Consider the following 16,518-nt stretch of genomic DNA (forward strand, 5'->3'; position numbering starts at 1 on the left):
CGGTTAATACTGTGGGCTCGCGGATGGCCAAACAAGCTTTAATGGAGGCAACAATCAAATGCGGACTTTGACTATGCAAGCACGGGAGGAAGGAGGAAGAGGAAGAAGCGGCGAGCTCTTATCTGTAGCGATCTCACCGGCAGCTCTGATCCTGTAGGAAATGAATTCAAACGAGCACGGGGGTAAAATGTACAAGAAAGAAATATTTATTACGGAACCCGAGAACAATGGAACGTGACGATAAAAACTAAACCCCCTGTTGAGTGCTCTTACACACACACTTCAAATACACACGATGGGAGAACGAATTAAAGGAACCGTTGTTCGCGTTCGTGCCTTCCGCACTGATTGGCCGAATGTTCGCACCTTCCGCACTGATTGGCCGAGGTGTCAACGGTCGGTGGCCAATCAGTGTGCCGCTTCCTTCCACCTTCCTTTCACCAATCAGTGGCCAGCTTCTTACCCCAACCAATCACATGTTCTCCTGGGCGTGGCTATTGCTTGTTGGTTCTTCCAAAGTCATTGTGGCGGCGGGGAAATTATTTAATGTGTGGTGCGCTAATGGGCCTATCTAATGTCCATGGGATGTATTGCCATAAGGGACACTGGGATGCTCACCGAGGGAATGACACACAAGGGAATTTTACCCATAATCCCTGTACTAATTAGCATGCCCCGCCCCCTCGCGGCGCGGACGAAGATACAAGCTTAATCCGACATTCGGGCTACAGAACTTATTACAGTTGAGGTTCCCTATCATGACAGTCGAGCACCTACCTATGCAGATCTACCTGGATCTAGATATTCCTCTACCCACCGACATAACAGTATCATAGAAAAGGCTCCCTCTGTGGACTGGTGCTGCTGCTTCATATCTTGCTCCTGCTTGGGTCATTAAGTCTCAAGGCCCTCCATCTCACTAGCATCTCATGCCAGAAGACTGAGGGTCAGCTTCTTGCTCACTGCAGGTAGGTTGGTGTCCTGGAGCCTTTTTATCAGTTATATTCTGGTCTTGCTCCTCCAGTCGTATTACCTCTTTGGTCAACCATTACTCCTCCAGGTTGCACATGTTCTTCCAGAAATCCTTTCTTTGATACGTTACCCTCCCACGATGTCAGCTTGACACTCAACTCCATTCATTCATCCATTTATCTTCCTTGTGCAGAATTGTTTTCCTGAGGCTGTTGTCTCTGGTGCTTCCCTCCAGGACTTAAGCAGAAGTGAAGTGTAATCTCTTTTCTAACTCTCTAATATCAAACCATTTGAGTTTGCTGCCAACCACACCATCATGGTCTCCTATTTCTTCCTGTGAGCTTTACTACACTCATTGAGACCCTCTTTTACCTGCAGCTCTTTTCATACTGTGGTGTATGAATGCGCTCTTGTTCTGTTTCTCCTTTTACACAATTTCAAGCTGTTGATTCTTCTCCTCTTGCAATAGCCTCGATACCTGCATTAAAAAAACAGATACATAGACAGTTGGGAATTGTTGTTTGTGCATTGTGAATTGGGGAATTTAACACAAGTTGTGTGTACATGAAGTTGTTATTTCAGCTCAGCAACAGGAATCACATAACGAGATCTGCCTCAGGCTATTGTCGTGCTGATGGGGATACATAACTTTATCCTGGCTCGTTATCGCTCAGCGACAAATAATTTTAGTGAAGTCAAGGTGCACCTCAACCATTTGTGTGCGCATTGTGATTCGTTGAAGTACAGTACTACTTTCCATGTGTACATCTATCTATAATTCCAGTAATCTCTGTGTGTATGTGTGTGTGTATGTGTGTGTGAATGTGTGTGTGTCTGTGTGTCTGGGACCGCTGTTTCTCGACAACCACGGGTCCGATATACTTGAAACTTGCCAGGTATATTGCTGGGGACCTGAGGATGTGCCTTTTCAAGGTTTCATATTAATCGGAGAAGTAGTTACCGAGCTATGTCCAAAAAACGATTCAACCAATCAGAGAGCAGCGAGCTATCACGTGTGCCGAACGTGGCGAACAGACTCTGCCTCGGACGGCACATTTGAGAGCGTATTCATTTATTTCACGTTGGCAAACTATGTTGGCGCTATGTTGGCGTTAAACTATGTTTTAAAACTAATTAAAACTAATTTGCGATTCATCGTAACTGCGATATGCGACCTTCCGGACAGTCAAATGAGGACGTCACTTCCGGACTTACGGATAGTCATAGTGACGACGTACTGATGCTGAACGTGGCGAGCAGACGCTGCCTCGGACGGCACATTTGAGAGCGTATTCATTTATTTGACGTTGCAATCTGTGTTGATTGTTGTAAGGTACGATCGATTGTAGTACACGTTTATAATAACTCTGCCGATACAGGCCCGATTAACTGCAGCGCCATCCGAGCTGCGGCGTCGGGACGATACATTCATTGTACGGTCACATCACGCACTTACGGGCACGCCCATGGGCCCATGGGCACGCCCATGCATGCATGGGCGAAGACATTTTTTTTTTTTTTTTTGGCAAGGAACGGGCACCCACGTACGGGCACGTCCTAGTTGTATTAATAACGCTTTTTTTCTATACAAAATCTAGGCTCGTGGAATAGCAAAATCTTGGCTCCTGTACCGCTACAGGCCTTAAGCACTTTGGGATTGCATTGGTTAGCATTACATGTTTGTTGGATCCAGCTGTTAGCTGGTTTGCCAAACTTTTACCTTTCGTTTGATTGAAGCCTTAATAACAGATTCTCGCGGTCCGATTTTTAAAAAAGTTTATTTGTTTTTCAAGTGATATTATTCTATGTATTTTTTTAAATACTTGGGCTAAGGCTTGTAATAGAGCTGTCTCACACACACCACAGAACACACAACACACACGACAAACACTTAACACAGCCACTGAGCTTGGGGGGGAAGTGCCATTACTACCATCACTTCCCAGGATAATTTGGGTACCAGCGACGTCATTACAATGGCGCCGCTTTTCTCACCATACTCAGCAGGACGTTCTCTAAAGAGGAATTTCCTCTTCCCTATGGATGCCAACCGATGGGGATTGTCTGCTCTATCCTTTTCAAGCCAGGATGCAGCACATACCATTTTTATTTTAAGTCTTTGGTATGACTTGAACTGGTCCAAACTGGATGGGTGTTTTTTAGGAGACACCATCTCTTACTGGATGGCCGTTGGCTCTTTATGGGAGCTCATCCGCCCTTTGCCAGGTGTTGTTTTTGGTCCTGGCAGGGTGTCAGTCACCCTCCCCACTAGCAAAGCCAGTGAGGGGTGTCTGTTTAGTCATATAAGGTACAAACAAGATGATGAAATGTCATACCAAGCAAATTTGCTTTTATGGTATCACTTTTGTAATTGATGGTCGGGGCTGTGTCATTTAGGATGGAAATGGAGTGGTACGTGGAAATTACCTCTCCGTTTTTCTGGAACTATCTGCTGGCTTACCCGAGACGTCGAAGTAAGTGTGAATTTTCCACTTCATTATCCTCTCTGCCGATGCTCTCCAATAAATCTCCAATAAAATCCTCTCTGCTGTTGCTAGTTTCCATGATTGCCAAAAATCATTGCAATATATTGTTACGTTTGTGGGGGTAGGTGATGACATACAATAGTGGAGATAGAACTGTGTAGGGTAGCATGGACCGCATGCGAGTAGGAAGCCAATCTCGATGTATTTAAGTAGGAAAACTGTGAGCTTAAGATCGTTTGTCTCTTCACACAGGGGTATGGAGCTTGTGGTAACTAGGTAGAGTTAAGATTTGTTCTCCTAGTATGTGATTGCCTCCTGTGATTTTCCCCTATGTTCTTACAATTATAACAAGCCGGCCACAAAAACCCACGTCGTTGACCAACAACAACTACCGGCATAAATGCTGACAGAAATCCGAACATTCCCAATCGGGCTAAACCCCGCCCCACCACCGCCGACAGGATCCGAACATTACGATCGACAAATAAACCCCACCTCAAAGGAATCGTAATCGGCAACTAAGCCCCGCCTCTAGAAATAGCGGGGCCGTGAGGCCACGTCATCGAGAGACGTCGAGAACTGAGGAGGAAGAATCTCTCACTCTCGTCCTGGCAATTGTACCGGGCGGTCGCTTTTGTCTTGGTCTCTCAGGTGGCTGGCTCTTCTGGCTCGGTGCGTTGGTGCTGAGAGAGCGCGGTTTGGATAACATTTATCCGGAGGTAGAAGGATCGCTCTCGCTCTATCTTGGGCTGGGCTTTGTTCTCGGTCGGTCGCTTTTGTGCTGGCGGTTCCTGGCTCGTGTGCGAGCGTGAGGAGAACATTGCGGAGCTCGTATGTACTTTTGTGATTGTGAGTATGTGTTAGTGGTGGTTTGTGGGTCCGCGTTGTGCTTCCCTGGACTGCAGAGGGACCCGAGGGTGGACTGCCCTCAAAAAGGGCCTCACGTTAGTGGTGCCGAGGAGCAGCCATCTTGTGCGCTTCCTGCCCATGGGGCTTCGAGCTTTGACGACCAGCAAGCTCCTAAAAGCCTGGTTGAGAAAGCTGAGTGCCGGCCGCTTAAAACAAAACGATTTATTTTTATTTAAACTTTCCCCTTGTCTGTATTTGTGTCGGAATGGAGACGTCTCAAATTAGGCTTTATTTTACCTCAACATTCTTTTTATCGTATTGTATTTCATTTCTTTTCATTAAATCCTCGTGTTGCATTCTATTTGTTGTCGCGTTTTTCTGTTCGTGGGTCTGAGGATAACCCATGTGGCGGCTGTCGAAGGTAAGCATTTGGTTCCATCCCATGTGCGCCATAAAAGTAGTCAATTTTCAGCTTGATCGCCTCGGAGCAAGACCGATCGGCTGTCCGTCAACCTGCGGTGTTAATCACGGGTGACACGCCAAATATGATGTGAGATGAGCATTCTTGCTTGTCCCTTTACTCTAGTTATTCTCTGCAGACTACTGTAATTAGAACTGTAATAATTTTGTTTACTGGCAATCCTTGCAGCAGTATATAAACCACAATAGCATAACCTAGTATGAGAGTATAACTGCAGTTCTAACTATACCATTTTTGCTCAATGCTTGCTCCAAGGCTTTAAACACACTGTACCTGCTCTTGCTGACGTTTAAACGTTTATTTGTTATTTGAACGCTTGTGATTAGGTTTTGATTGCGCATTAGATAATCAGTCTTCAGCGATTGACGACTAATTTTGAATGGGTGATCAATGCACGATTAACGATTCTACATGTGCCTAACCCTTAAATGCTGTTCGTAAATTGGGTCCTTTGCTTCTCACACTGGTTATTTTACATGGTGGTTATTTGAAGTTTGACCGACTGGTTAATCGACCAGTTGACCTACTGGCTGACCGAATTGTTGTCCTACTTGTTGTCCGACTTGCTGTCCGACTTGTTGTCCTACTGGTTGTCCTACTGGTTGTCTTGCTGTTTGACCTCCCCTGACCCTTAGAGGGTTTAGCTCTTTGGGTCACCTTGGAATTATTGTTCCTTGGGTCCAAATTAATCGGTCCATGTTGAAAAATCGCTGTTCACAAGTGTGGTAATGAACTCGAAATGATCCAATGGGTCCTCTTCTCCACGAGTGGGGAGAACAAAATGAATCCTGACAATTGGATGTTAAGTTTTCCATTTCCTAAATCAGAATTACTTTAATTGCCTCCTTTGAAATCGAAGATATGGTCATTTTAAGCTCTAAAATTGCCTTTTTCACGCCCTATAAATGGTGCTTTAAAAAGCATTTGTGTTAAGAGCAGACCTTGTGCATTTCGCTGCATGATGGAGACTGTGATACTTGAGTGGCAAAGGCTTTTCAACATTCATCTGCAAGTCAAGACGTCTTGCATTGACCTTGAAAGAGTTTTGGTTTGATTACACACATTTGATGTTGGTGTTGAGTGAAATGTTGAACCGATTTTAAGTGCAGGCATTTCCTCGTTAGATGGTAATTAATTGGCTGATTTTATGCGAACAAATGTACTCTTCATATGCAGAGAGAGGTGTGTGTGTGTGTGTGTGTGTGTGTGTGTGTGTGTGTGTGTGTGTGTGTGTGTGTGTGTGTGTGTGTGTGTGTGTGTGTGTGTGTAAGGTTAAATTTCCCCCTCATAGTTTAGTCACACAACAATATGTAGCCTCACGATAGTTCAGTTATTTCTTAGTATGTGTGAGAATAGTCCTTTTCCTGTGTTAGTTTTGCGTTGAGTAGAATAATGAGAATAGGTCCTTTCATTGCCTTTCTTGCCTTATGCCACCTCTATTGCCTTATGCCGCCTTACGCCTCCTTATGCCGCCTTTGGCTTGTTGGCGCGAATTAACACGAGGCAGGCCTGGCAAATCGAGGCAAGACCGAATGAGGGCGGCGGAGAAGCTGACGGTAAGCGCGAGCCGCCAATCAGGGCTCGAAGGGAGTGGCTGCGGCAATGCGTCACAGGGCATGGTTGGAACATTCGAGAAGGCTAAGGGGGTTCGCCATATAACCCGTTGCGCGAAGCCCCCGATGTCAGTTATGGGAGAGGCGCTTGATGAGAGTTACGAGTTCTGAGAGAAGAGGCGCATGAACCCAGCTATAAGCGTTCTTACCAAATTGGACGCTCGGTTGAGCTTGAGGCCGAGCCTCCATTGGGTTACGCGAGTGATAGCACGCCGGTAACTAAACGCGCTGTGGAAAACCGCCAAGCCGGCGAGAGACGCGTACATTTCCCTCCTGCCTCATCTGCCCTTTGTTCGAGAGACGCACTACAAGGATCCCTTCCACCGCCTGCTTGCCTTCATCGTGGGACGTGCTGTGACCGTGGAGAGCCACGCTGGGCGGGGCCGTTCCTAGATGACCAAGGCAGCGCGTGAACATCATCCTGCCTGCATTTCCCCTTTGTGAGTGTGATCGGGCCGTGTCTGGAGTTAATATAAGACTGATTAAGACTGCTCTGTGTCTCTGTGCTTCTACCGATCATTGTACATACTTGTGTAAATAATAATTAAATCGTGTTCTTCCTTTATTCGACCATCTCGTCCCTTCCATCATTGACTAAGCGTGGTACGAATAGAACCGCTCTAATCGGGTTCCAATACCAACGGTAACTGCACGGACCACGTGGTACGCAATCCGCTCGGTGTACCCAAATAACACGTGGCTCGTGCGAGGCTTGCTTCCCCGCTTCCCTGCTTCCGCGGCGGCGCAGGTATTTAGGTACGTGTGAGAATTGTCCCGAAACCCTACCTTGCGTTTGCCCGGGAGGGGCGTTTCAAGTCTCGGTTGTGCCGACCCAAGAAGAACAAGGGGCTTAATCTCCCCTTGGTAAGGGTAGGAAGGGCGGCGGAAAACCGTAACAATATATATATATATATATATATATATATATATATATATATATATATATATATATATATATGTATATATTATATATATTATATATATTATATATATATATATATATATATATATATATATATATATATATATATATATATATATATATATATATATACATACATACATATATACTTTTTTTTTTTTTGTGCTTGAAAGGAGATAATTGATTGAAATGTTAAAATGAATTTATATTGATGCTTATTTTCATGTTAACCTCACTAGGTTAAATAGATTGCCTTAAATATGTAAAGTATGTTACCTTGAGATAGCCCCACCAGCACCCAGATTGTTCAGAGAAGTTGCTTCTCCAAGGTGTGCGTGTGTGCAGTAGCGGACTGGGTCTTAAAACCGGCCCGGGCATCCTTGACCTAGGTCGGCCCATTATTCATTAATATGTTGCTTATCTGAGAAAATCGACTAAAAGCTTGAAAAAAAAAAACTAAATGAAATCCACTAAAAATTAAATTTATTTTCAGTAACACAAGCACATGTCATGTCTAAGAGAGTAGGTGCCTGCACAGTTCGCTGCTTCTGGCAGCCACAACATCAATGATATCCTTAGTTTGAAGTTTGGCCAGGATCCCTTTTTCCACAGACATCAACATGAATGCCTCAATATGTTCTTGTGTCATTGTACTTTGCAGGCGGCTTTTGATTCTCTTCAAAGCAGAGAAAGACCATTCACATGCCACTTGTGACACAGGCAGCGTTAGCAGCAGCTTGTAGGCAAGCCCAATGCTCTTGTAGGCATCAGCGAAGAGGTTCAACTTGAGGAGCACCTTGTAGCAGCAGAGAGGACAGGCTTTACATGACTTACATGTACTTGACAAAGTCTTCCTGTCCTGTTCAGACTCACTGTCCCCCTGCACTGTATAAGCATCTGCTACTGATTGTTTCAGTGTTGACCATTGTTCTCCAAGGCTTCGCTGTTCTTTTTGTAGTTGTTCTGCAGTGACATCATCAAATCTCAGCAAATGTTTATGCAGCTCTTCCATAGCTCCCAATTGTACTTGATCAAAGTTCCTTGGCTGAAGAAGTGAGAGATCAGCACACAATGTTGATGTTGCTGATCTGTCAAACCGCTGCTCAATGCTGCTCACAATAGTGTCCACTATTTGGTTGTACACTTCAATGCGATACTTCTTTACTGGGTCAGAAGCTGATGTAGCCTCATCTATGGACAGTTCGCCATCAATACGTTTGTGCTGTCTTTGCCGTTTTATAGGAAGGGACTCTTCCATAACAAGATTTACATCCATTTCATCCAGCTGGTCATTAGCCCATTGAACAAACTTTGCAGCTGCATCATGACAAGCTTGGAAGTCATCCCGTAGCATCTGCATATTCTCTCGCAATTCATCCACCATCCGGTACACAGTCAGCAGATCCAATTGCACAGTTTGTAGATACTTGGAGAGCGCTGTAGTGCGGGAGAATACTTGCAGATATACTTGTGCAGTCAGAATTGTTTCAAACTGCAGGAGACTGGCAATGTATCCCTTCACCTTGGCCTTAACAGCTGCTTGGATTTGGTCAGCAACTAGTATGGCATTAAGAGTGGTGATAACTTCCATGAAAAGCGCTCCAGTTGGGTTGTTGAATGAACCAAAAACCTTCTTCAAGGCGGCGTCCCATGACCACCATCTCGTTTCTCCGATAGTTCCCATTCGTTTCACAGTTGTGGAGTGTCGACTCCAGATGTTCATTCGCTGATAAGATTCCCGAAAGAATACTGCAATGTCATTCAGTAGTGAGAAAAGTGATGCGCAGGTCACCACAACACTTGTAGCTTCAGTCACAACGAGATTTAACACATGTGCATGGCACCAAACATGGATCTGCATTTGAGCTTCCTTTGATAGCAGAGTACTGAAGCCTTTGTACCACCCCTGCATGTTTGCTGCACCATCAGTTGAGTTTCCAACACAGCAGAGTACTGAAGCCTTTGTAGCACCCCTGCATGTTTGCTGCACCATCAGTTGAGTTTCCAACGCAGTTCTTGAGGTCAAGATTCAGTCCTAATAAGACTTCAGAAACAAGTTGCACAAAAGCTTCGCCAGTAGATTCCTCACATTTCACCACACTCACTAATCTTTCTTGCATAGTGCCAGTGCTATCAACATATCTAAGAACAACAGAGCACTGGTCTTGTGTGAGATGTCTTGAGTGGTATCAATTTCCACAGCAAACATGTCTGTTACTTATTCAAAAATCCACTGACGTATCTTATCCCGGATAACTGTGATAACAGAATTAACTGTAGTTTTAGACAGCAAAGTTACCAAGGAGCCTCGACTTCATGAACTCTTTGCCTTCTCATGTTGCTTCTTGCTGTTTTGGACAACGTGAGAGAGATGATCGGCTGTGCAGGAATCATACTTCCGAAGTAGTTTTACAACTTCCAGAAATGTACCATTGTCGATCTCCTCATTGTCAAGTGTGTATGCTGCTTCTTCATTACTTCCTCTGTAGCTCAGTCCCCTCTTACCAATGAGTTTGACCACATCCACAACTCTTTCCATCACTTGCCATCTCTTTCTAACCTCATCATGATGGCTACGTGCGAGCAGGTGAGAAACGCTGGACTGTTGTCGATCTACCAGGTATGCTGTAGAGCATCTCAAATGAAAAGAAGAGCGTTCATGTTCTTCAACACATGTATGTACATGTCGCCAGTCAGTCATTTCCTTGATGAACGTGGACCAGTCTGAGGTGCTGGAAAACGCCAAGTACACTGAACAGTGAAGAGAATGATTGTCCTTGTTGTATGACAACCACCATCTGTTTGTACCATCTTTTCACATGAAACACCTCTTGACCACTCGGTTGTCAGTTTTTTGATTAGGGTGGTGATTCCAAAACAGCAAACAATCTTCATCTCTACATGGTTTCCTAAAGTAGTTAATCGAGGGGTATCCCTCCTTTGCAAGTGTAGCAGCTGCAGCTGGTACATCTCTCTCAGCTGACCGCACCTGTTTGTGTTAACCAATTTGCACCAATTCTGCCGATTCAGCTGCCAATTGGTCATCTACTGATTCAGCTGCCAATTGATCATCTACCAATTCAGCTGCTGATGGTCCAGCTACCGATTCAGTATCCTTATCCCTGTGTTCACTGACTTCACCAGGCCCAGTATTAGTACTCTTGAACAGATCCAAAAGGTTTCTGCACTTTGAAGCACTATCTGACAGTTTCTTTTTCTTTCGATCACATTCCTTCTCAGCACCTCCTTTTCTCCTCTTCTGGTTTGCTTTATCCATTGTTGGTTACAGATGCAGATGCTGAATTTTTTTTTTTTAAATTAGCATCGTAAGTCAGTTCGCGACATTGTTATCAATACTAGATCAGTAGTCAGTCGACCTATCTAAACTTACTTGGCCTATCGGCTCAAAATCCTTTTTGCTGTTGATTTGGTAGTTTTGACAATGAAGGAAACACGTATCGGGAGTACATACGACATAGCGATTGTGAATGTGACAGCTCTGAGGCGTCTTTCGCTTCGCATCGCAGTGACAGTGAGCACCAACATGGCGGCTGTAAGACTAAAATCTGGCTTAAAACCCCCTCACCTCACCACCCAAAGCCTTCAACCAGACATATTAACACGCTCCTCCCCCTTCATTCCCGTTCTTCAAAGCAAAGCGGTAAAAATTGTTGTGTCGCCATTATATATGCACGGTACCCGCCCAAAGGGCGGGGCTTCAATTAGGAGGCGCGATTTATATAAACATCCGTTAAATCATATCACACACAAATCATCAAAATCTAAACAGTATTTTTAGAATTTCAATTTAAAAAAACCACATCACTGTTCATATCGGTAAATATTATTCCATCGTGTTTCAAATCGTGATTAGTGATATCAACTGTACGCTTTTCTTTAGGAAAATAATTGAATGATTTTGTATGGTACCTCTTCTTCAGCCTAGAACTTCAGGATAGACGACATTGCTGATAAAAGTTCCTTTTCTCTCTTTGAAGTTCTTGGCAAACATTTTTATATTGTCACTGCTGCCAACGCGACGCCATGGAATTATTCATAACATTCATTCATTCATCTAATGACCATTAAACATTATTCTTACGCTCATTAAACGTTCATTAAACGATTACGAAAATAAAAACGAAAAACATTACGAAATTACGTTCACACCGTCACATCAAACACTACCGTGAACACAAAAGTCACAAACATCGTCACAAACGTTACGTTACGTAATTCAAACCGTGAACACATCGAATATTGGAGAGGCCATTGCCGTTTTCCGTGACAATTTTTTTTTCAGCAGTTTTTTTATCCAGCCCAGCGGCCCATTTTTTACCCAGCGGTCCCAGCCCACCGGGCATTGCCCAAATGCCCTATGGCCAGTCCGCCCATGCGTGTGTGTCATTTTATAAATGCTCCTTTTTGCAGGTACTGTACAGTACATTACCACGTTGTATTAGGGAGTATTTCCCCAATCTCTAAATAGTGTACTCTTTGTAATATAACCACAGACACTATCATTAGCTGGGGCACCATCCCACATGACTTGGACAGTGAGATGCACCTCAACATGCAACCCCTTTGGCAGGGGGAGGAGGCAGATAAGGCAGAAACCCCCTTGGGGAAGGAGGCAAATTAATTCGATACAACTTTCATTGTGTGACCATTAGTCCTCCTTTCAAGTTTGGTTGGGATTGGATAAGTAACGACCGAATGGATTGCGGTCAAAATTGTCAGACAGACACCAAATTGTGTATTTTAGTATGATTTATTTTAGTTTTGTGTAAAACATCAATAGCGTCTGTTTGAAAAGGTAATCATATGTTTGTCGTTTATAAAAATTTTTTACTTCTGGTCGGCTTGCTCCATAATACACCACGCTAAACTATTTATTCATGTTAACACTGCATTTGTTGGAGGAAAAAAAAACCCTTTGGGAGAGAGGATATTATTGGTATTGATATTGTTTTGTCATATCATTAATATTATGTTATTATCATTGATGTTGTTTGTACTTTTGTTATTAGAAGTGGCCTTGGGAAAATGCCACAATTAGCTATAACATGGATATACACCTTAACACTGATTTTCCCCAAGGTGGAAAGCACCTTTGGGGAGGGTGGCAAATTAAGTCACTCTAACATCCATCTGTGACCCTGAGTCCTCTTGTAAAGTTTGATTGAGATTGAATAAGTAATGACCGAATGTATCACGGTCAGACAGACAGACACCAAATTGCATATTTTGGTGTGATTTGGCAACAATTGATGAGTTTGTTTGACGGTAAACAAAATCATAGTCAAAGTACAACCTGATCTTTGCACCTATATACTACCTATGAAAACGTAGCATTGCCAACATTTGCGTAACCGACTAAGGACTTGGGAAAAAAAAATTTTGGGGGGTGGGGGTGTGTGTACCACATGACATGTTTCTTCTACTAATTTGCATTGTACATGTGTTGATACTTCTACAAGTGAACTAGGTGGACTGTTTTATTTATCTATTTGTACCCCATCCCTAATAGGCTGTTACCTACCTTCATCTGCACCGATCTTATCAACCTTGCTCAGTTGCAGGTCAAGGCCGTATGAGGATATTGTTCAACGACATTGTTAAAGCTGCCATTTTATCTCAAAAGTAAATTGGTTGAAATATCTGGAATGTTTATTGAATGTAGCGAAACACATTTTTATTTTGTTGTCGTTTTTTTTTTTAACATGTGCTTTTGATTAAACCTAGTCTGAGAAACGCAATCTATCGAACCTGCCTTTTTCACCGTCTTTGTTGTTACTTATCACTGTGTGTTTGTGATGTAACCCACACTCACTCTTTAACTGAAGCTGCTCTCTTTTGATTAACCTTTCCATATGTCACGAATATTAGCCAACTATATTGCTGTTGCTTGTGTGTTACGAGTCTGTTTTAGAAGCAAAAGTCATGCAAAAGTGCTCAAACAGACGTGGCAAATCACTTCTAAATCTATCGTGGTGCTCTGACCGGAATTTGTAATGCACCAACTTGAAGGTGCTCTGAGTATAGCAAAATATACACGCCAGGCTTGAATCAACCATTGAGATAAGTTCATCGAGTTTTTGTGCAGGAAAGCAATACATTTTTCAGTCGTTCAGTCTTTCTCCTTTGGGGATGATAGTGCGGGTACTGAAAGAAAAACGGATCAACTGCAGGTGCAGAAAATTATGTGAGAAAATAGCATTTCATCAGCTGTGAGAAAAGAATATCTCGCCAACAAAAATCACATCATTCATACGATTATTTTAAATTTACAGCCCGGGAGTCTACAAGCAGCACTAGCGGGTCTATGGTCTACACTTGGACTAATGTAGCTTTATATATATATATATATATATATATATATATATATATATATATATATATATATATATATATATATATATATATTTTCCCTGTGACCTCATTGATCTTGACAACAATTATATTGATTACACCATAGAGGTCAATAATGACCTTGGTAATGGTCAATAATGACCTTGGTAGCCCCAAAAGGCTTTATGCATAGTCTCCCTGAAGGAAGATCCATTTCAGATATGAATGATACTGTGTCTAAAAAAACAAAAAAAAACATTCTTTTGTATTAATTCCATAGTGATGCTGCATCGTTGTTTTCTTAAAGTTAGCTGACATTTGTCAAGCGTTCATGTGGATTATTTAATCAGATGTTTCACCTTATAGGGGAATACAATCTACCAATGAGGATAATATGGCCTATTAAAAAGTAAATAAAACATTAACTTGACACCAGTGACAGATATTAAAGAATTGTTCATGTGGAATATTTGTACAATCCTCAAGTTTCAATATTTAAACCAAGTGTTCACTATGACCTTCCCCCTCTGTTCCATGCATTTTCATATACGCAGCAAGAGGTTACGCATCACTTTCTGACGGGTGTCTTGCGCAACTCCTGAGATGATCTGAATAACTATCTTTCAAATCATCAGTTGTGGTTGATATCAAGTGAAACCCTCTCCCTTTAACTTGTCTTCATAAAAAAAATTAATCCAGTGTTGACAAGTCAGGGGATCTCGAGAGGTTGTGGGAGTTCAGTTATTTGACTGCTTAGGAAATTCTTCTTTCAGCCAAGTGAGACATTCATTGGAGGTGTGGGATGTGGCTCCATCTTGAAACCACAGATTCTTATTATTTATCACCCTATTCCTTTGATAAGTCTTCAGCATGTAAATTATAGGGACCATAGATTAGTGACGAACTCTATTCACACCAGATGGTGTTTTTTGGAGAGTGAAGTGATGATACTTCTTCATGTTCTTGAGGCTTTTCCATACCCCAAAATCTGTAATTCTGTTTATTCACCATCCCATTAATGTAAATATGGCACTCTTCAGAGAAATGTCATTGATACTGAGGTCTTCTTTTTCCAGTACTTCAGAAAAGCGGTAACAAAATTCATGCCGTCTTCTGTGGTCATTTTCATTAACTGCCTGGAAAAGCTGGATATTGCAAGGGAAAAGGCCAATGTCCCCCAGTATCTGTCGCACTAGTGTGCGACTGATTCCTCTTTCAGTTGAGAGTTGTCTTATTGATTTGCATGGACTTATCTTCAAACAGAATCTATATAATAATAGCGTAAGGACTCGACTTTGTTATCCCTTTTGCGCCGCACCCAGTGACCCGATGCCCACGGCACTAATGGATTTACGATCTACGAACCGCGCTCTTTGTTTATCACGTACAGCCATACTCGAAAAATCTGAATTGGCCGACGTTGGGGCCCAAAAGCATCCGATTAACGGCCGATACGACGCCATCTTATTGGCGTCTGCTGGGTGAAGGCGACAGCAAGCCGTCCGCTGATTGGACAGTCGAAGGCGACAGCAAGCCGTCCACTGAGTGGACAATCCAGAGCATGCATTTGTGCCGGTGTCGTCGATCGCGGTGTACGCTAACCTCAGCAGGTGGGTTTACCATAATTTCTTCCATATACTGTGATTACAACGAAGTGAAACCGATCAGCAGCCCATCAGTATCATATAAAGCAATAAATACCAAGGCTTCAGCTTCTGAAAGCTTAAAACAAAGTGTACTTCGCCGAGTGACGAAAAGTAGGCGTGGCGTAGGCCTAGGCCCTACCTATCCAGTTGTTGTGTTTCCGTTGTGGCCATGATCTCAACAATTGGCGTAGGCCATGTGGCGTAGGGTAGGTCATGATCAGCCCCCCACCCCCCTTTCGTTTCACCAACTCCTGCATCTGCCACCGTTCATGATTATCAAAGTAGGCTTTACCCTGTTCACGATAAGGTAGAAATCAGTGAGTTGTATACGAAGAGATAAAAGGATGGCATTGACTTCGAGACAGTACGTGATATTTTCAAAAGTATATCGTAGCGTTGTCATTTAAGTAGATTGCAATAAATACGTTGTTCATATACGCACTCTTCATTCTCATCTTTCTTCCTAACTCTTACTCGGACAAGGAAATCCCCTATGCCATCCATAATGGTACACTCTATCCATACACCACATCCTCCCTTCCGTGGATGTTCCACGGGTTTCGGCTAGTTCTAATTATTGTTCTTCTAATTCTTTGTGTAAATGTTCTTGTTGGCATATAGCTTCACTAGTCTCTGGGACACGAACACGAACATACCATCCTGAACAACCCTTATTCTTGCTTGATAATGAGCCGGGATCTTTCATCTTTCTCAATGTACATGTCATAAATAAAGATGCACTTCTCTATGTTAAATTTCCCCATTATTTTTAATACCTGTCAAAAAATACACCGTCACAGGCAATATGAGGAAAATTCCCATTTATTCATAATCATATTGCTAAGAAAATATTGGTATGATCAATGTTGCCCCCTTATTATAGTTCGCCTTGTATATAATGCACAGATCCAATGTGGTCATACGCTTTTCCAAATGTGTACCCTGCAATTAAAATGGTTCCTTTACGTGTTGTCACATCACCACCTTGGCAACGCAGCACCTCACTATTCCCAGGTTCAATTCGTGACAAAAGAGGCATTAATTAGTATGTGGCTCAGGCAGGAATATATCTGTACGTCAATGCTCCTTTAAGTGAATGGCTTGGTGGATCGAGCAGTGGATAGTATATTTGTTTTTGGAGGTTAAATGGTGCAAATGTTGCTTATAACTACAATTGGGTTACATTGCATTTTTTTTC

The 16,518-nt window shown here is 42.8% G+C and overlaps 1 protein-coding gene across 1 annotated transcript in view; it reads left to right on the forward strand.

Moving 5' to 3' along the window:
* The window catches only part of TRIM37 (tripartite motif containing 37), a 181,506-nt gene that overhangs the window by 91,478 nt on the left and 73,510 nt on the right, over positions 1-16,518 (forward strand). The window contains exon 13 of the mRNA XM_068102237.2: positions 3,370-3,446. Coding sequence (XP_067958338.1) covers positions 3,370-3,446 — 77 coding nt within the window. The remainder of the gene's footprint in view (positions 1-3,369; positions 3,447-16,518) is intronic.

This window comes from Myxine glutinosa, chromosome 6, assembly GCF_964187855.1.
Source record: "Myxine glutinosa chromosome 6, kmMyxGlut1.1, whole genome shotgun sequence".
Lineage (NCBI taxonomy): Eukaryota > Metazoa > Chordata > Myxini > Myxiniformes > Myxinidae > Myxine > Myxine glutinosa.